This window comes from Nothobranchius furzeri, chromosome 1 (genome assembly GCF_043380555.1).
Source record: "Nothobranchius furzeri strain GRZ-AD chromosome 1, NfurGRZ-RIMD1, whole genome shotgun sequence".
In the NCBI taxonomy this organism is placed as follows: domain Eukaryota; kingdom Metazoa; phylum Chordata; class Actinopteri; order Cyprinodontiformes; family Nothobranchiidae; genus Nothobranchius; species Nothobranchius furzeri.
Genome location: NC_091741.1, coordinates 28,332,331 through 28,337,128, shown reverse-complemented (window position 1 = coordinate 28,337,128; position 4,798 = coordinate 28,332,331). Strand labels below are relative to the sequence as shown.

General features: G+C 43.5%; 1 protein-coding gene across 2 annotated transcripts in view; it reads right to left on the bottom strand.

The window, feature by feature from the left end:
• Positions 1-2,163: 2,163 nt before the first annotated feature.
• The window catches only part of cnot7 (CCR4-NOT transcription complex, subunit 7), a 15,372-nt gene continuing 12,737 nt past the window's right edge, over positions 2,164-4,798 (bottom strand). For both annotated transcript variants that reach the window (XM_070549741.1, XM_070549757.1), the window contains exons 5-7: positions 3,848-3,992; positions 2,628-2,738; positions 2,164-2,528 (exon numbers count right to left, since the gene is read on the bottom strand). In XM_070549741.1, the coding sequence (XP_070405842.1) occupies positions 2,397-2,528; positions 2,628-2,738; positions 3,848-3,992 (388 nt within the window). In that variant the 3' untranslated portion in view covers positions 2,164-2,396. The remainder of the gene's footprint in view (positions 2,529-2,627; positions 2,739-3,847; positions 3,993-4,798) is intronic.

The following is a 4,798-nucleotide window of genomic DNA, read 5'->3' as shown; positions in this document are numbered from 1 at the left end:
TCACAAACCTACTTGACTAAGTTTTTTGTTTTTTTTTGCTGAGCTTAAGTACAGTTTTAGTAAGGATTCTACGCAATGTTTGATAAACGAGACCCCAGATATGTCACCATACCAAACCCCTCAATGGAAAATGCTTTGATCAGGACCCCAATCTGATGCTGGAGACATCCCAGCCTTGAGGGTTTATTTTTACATCAACTTTCTGAGTAGTTTCATTTCAGTTTACTAATGAGCAGAATTAAACATAACTGTAAAGTAAACTGGGAATAATTAGCATAGAACAGGGGTGGGATTAAATACATTTAGGTTTCTTTCTAGTACTTTAGAAACTGTACCATACCTTCTCAGTGGCCTAGTGGTCAGAGTGTCTGCCTTGAGAGTAGGAGATCAGAGCCGTGTCCAGGACTTTTAAAATGGGGTGGCCCATGTGGGGTACTTGTTTATTCATGGGTGGCACCAATGGTTATGCTTATTTATTTATGTACACAAATCGTTTATTTATTTATTTACTTTCTAGTGAATTTTTGAGTTTCACATTGCACAATCACCTTTTTTTCCCTCTTCATCTTCTACTTTTGTGGTGGTTAGCAAGTCACTTCTTGTTGCATTACTGCCACCAACTGGAGTTGAGTGGGACTCTAAATATCATGTATGTGAATATGAAAAAATATTAATACTACATGCCTGGGCTAGAAAACAAGGTGAAAGGTGCATGTAACCACACACTATTTTGGAGTTTACAACCCAAGCCTTTTGTCGACAATGTAAATTCAATTTAAACTGGAATTTAGTGAGGTGGCACCTGGGGTGGCCAATCAGATTCTAAGGGTGGCATGTGCTACCCCAGGCCACTCCCTGGACACACCCCTGTAGGAGATCAGTGTTCGAATCCCAGTTAGGTCATACTTCAACACTAAGCTTTGGGGGTTAAACCACCAAAGTGTTCCCGAGCTCAACCACTGCTGCAGCCCACCACTTCCCATGGAGACGGGTCAAATGGGGTGATGAATTTCACCAGGGTATGACTAACTTTATGTACATAATCTTTAGTTATTGAATATTTCATGTATATTATGTTATTTCTACATGTTGCATTTTACCTATCTGTTGTCAGTTAAATAAGCCACAGCCAAGAGTGTTGGAGTTGTAGAAAAATCTCAAGCCTTTATTTACAAAAAAATCTAAAAACATTCCTCTCTTATATTGCATAACCTTTCTTTACAGTGTGGTGGATGACCTGCTGGAAAGGAAAAAAAACCCGTCCGTTTCAGACGCAGCAGCAGGGTAATAGAAGTCACAAACCTACACTTCCGAAACTCGGCCAGATGTGGATGCTACTCAACAACACGCGTTATGTCTGGAGCTTTAGTACATGCAGCTTCAGGACGCAGCATGAGGAAACTAGAACGTAGAAAACAATTCAATGAAGAGTTTTAATAAGCTACATTACTATTCCAATAACCAAAATATCTTCATGTACAACTGAAACAAAAGGAGGATCCACAAAAATGAACTGAGCAGAGTAGCTGGCTAATGTTTAGTGTAAGAGCTTCTGTTGATTGCACGTGTCACTGAGGGTGTTTACAAGCACAAATAACACTTTCATCTAAACAACACCAGCACATACTCGTAAGACGTGTAACTCATCTGAGCAAAAATAAAGACACAACGCAGCTTACAGAAATAAAAAGAGAATTTTACGTCTTATTCTTGAGCGGGACGCACAAGTTTGGCTCACAGTGAAATCAGAGCTGATTCATTAGAAACAATCTTTATATGAACAGAAGAGTCGTGTGCAGGTAAACACTCTCAGGAGAGCTCCTGGGTGTGCGGAGTGAGGAAGGGACACACAATAAATTAAAAGTTTAAAAGAGAAGAATGCAGATTATATTAAGGCTGAGCATGGTGAGAGCTGCTTTGTTGTGGTTGTACATGTTCACAATGGAAACCATGAACACAGAAGGCAGCAAAGACACAAATACGCACACACACACACACACTCACACACACCAGGAACGTGTCCAGCTTTCCGTTTAAAATCAGGGTAGAGCTTTAAAGTGCAAAACATGTCTACAGAACACTTCAGGAAAACTAAAACGCAATCTTTTTCAATCATGTTGAACTAAACTGAACTAACCATCCTTTCTGCCCCCTCATAGGAATAAAAGACTAAACTCACACACATGCGTCTGCAGCATGAACGAGGACAGCTGGGATTCTGTTCACCGTCGTAACGTCTATGCTGAACTATGACAAATAGCTTGCTAAATGATGCATATGTATGTCGTTGGTTCTTTTTCTTTTCCGTCTTAGTTCCTGTCACTGTCGTTGCCCGGCTAGGCCTGAGTGCTGCACGGATTGTGGGTGCTGCAGGGCGGCGGAGAATCAGAGCGGTGTCATGACTGCTGCTTGTTGGCCTCCTCTTCGTAGGCGTTTCCTGTTCCGTTCTGGACGTAGGCAGAGCCCGAGCTCAGCCCATACAAGTGCCCGCAGTACTTTGCATCGTCAATGTGATCCTCAAAGAACATCTGTGGAAAATGGAAAAGAATTCATTCGTTGCATCATAAACCGCTGTTTTTAAATTTACTTTACAGGATCATTAATGTTTTATCGCTCTGCGCTTCTACCTCTCTCATTTTGAAGAAGGCCATGCCAGTGAGTAAGGAGTCCGAGCCGGCCTGGTGCTGTGGTCCGATCCTCTCCAGCTCCAGCTGCTCAGCTACTTCCTGCAGCCCCCCCTGAACAACACAGGCACAGTCATGCACACCTAATCCCAAACACAGGTGTCAAAGGTATCCATTACTCAGGTAGAAGCATAGATACCAGGGTTTAGCATACTTCTGCAGAAACTAAGAATCATTTCAAACTACATATATCTGATATAAGCCCCCTTAATAAAACATTTAACTTAAACGTTGGGATCATTTGGCCTTTATGGACTGGAACCAGATTAGTGCGGTGTGCTTGCTGCTTCACAAAGGGTTCCAAATCACGGCATAGCTCCAGGAGGTTCTCCTTCGGGGAGATCAGTGTTCTCACAGAGGACGCGTTCTCTCCGGAAACTGTCCAAAACACAGATCAGCCATTCTACGATGTCAGATTCCCATCAGTCATTTATTGGCTTTTGCAGAAATTATGTGCAAAACCTGTTTTTCCACAAACATAATTAGTGATTGGGTAAATTATTTTGTGGTGGAGGAACATGTGAATAACTGAAACCCTGAGCACTATGGTTCCTCCGTTCTACCACTAGCTGCTGTTTGTACACAGTCTGATATTTTCTTATCATTGGGAACATTCCCATGCACAGATCTGTGCGTAAGTACGATGGATAAATGAGGACCCAGGAGAGAGAGGAGCATATCTCGGCAAGTAGAAGCTAATAGTTAGCGTTAGCAACTCCACAATATGTCAGAACTCCTTCAGGGTTGTGTCATTTGTGGAAATGAGACATCAGTGCTGCAGAGCAAACCAAGTTGGTGGTAGAGTTGCAATGCTGACAGCCAATCAGAGGTGGGATGTCAGAATATCAGGAAATAATGAGTAAGACTCAAAATCCTGTCATTTGCTGCACCTGCCAGCTTCTACCTCCTGAAACAGGAGCGTCAGAGCTCATTTCTCCCAGACTTTAATTAAAGCACTCATTGTTACATAAATGACCATAAAAATGCGTTAAAAATAGAGTGAACTTAGTATTTAAATGAGATACGTTTTTGGTAGTGAATAACTGTTGGGACAGTTTGAGACTTTTAGGAAATCTTTAATAATCTGTCAAAAACAGAATGTAGTCAGCTGATCATGGTGAGTAGTACCCTGTGCTTCCTGCCGTGAGGTTTAAAAAAAGTACCTTCAGGTTTTTGCAGCTCTTCATGAGGTATTTCACGTCGTAAATGACTGGGAAGTACAAGCGGAGAACCTCAAAGAAGTCCACCTCCTCCTCAGGGAGGTTGGCGTTGGACAGAATCTTGATCAGGTATCCAAAGTCATAACCACTAATAGAGAGAGAGAGAGAGAGAGAGAGAGAGAGAGAGAGAGAGAGAGAGAGAGAGAGAGAGAGAGAGACAGAGAGAGAGAGACAGAGAGACAGAGAGACAGAGAGACAGAGAGACAGAGAGACAGAGAGAGAGAGAGAGAGAGAGAGAGAGAGAGAGCCAGAGAGAGAGAGAGAGACAGAGAGAGACAGAGAGAGAGAGAGAGAGAGAGAGAGACAGAGAGAGAGAGAGAGAGAGAGACAGAGAGAGAGACAGAGAGACAGAGAGAGAGAGAGAGAGAGAGAGACAGAGAGAGAGAGACAGAGAGAGAGAGAGACAGAGAGCCAGAGAGACAGAGAGAGAGAGACAGAGAGAGAGAGAGAGAGAGAGACAGAGAGACAGAGAGACAGAGAGAGAGAGAGAGAGAGACAGAGAGACAGAGAGAGAGAGAGACAGAGAGACAGAGAGAGAGAGACAGAGAGCCAGAGAGACAGAGAGAGAGAGACAGAGGGAGAGAGAGAGAGAGACAGAGAGACAGAGAGAGAGAGACAGAGAGAGAGAGAGAGAGAGAGACAGAGAGAGAGAGAGAGAGAGACAGAGAGAGAGAGACAGAGAGCCAGAGAGACAGAGAGAGAGAGACAGAGAGAGAGAGAGACAGAGAGACAGAGAGAGAGAGAGAGAGACAGAGAGAGAGAGAGACAGAGAGAGAGAGGAGAGAGAGAGAGAGAGACAGAGAGCCAGAGAGACAGAGAGAGAGAGAGAGAGAGAGAGACAGAGAGAGAGAGAGAGAGAGAGAGAGAGAGAGAGAGAGACAGAGAGCCAGAGAA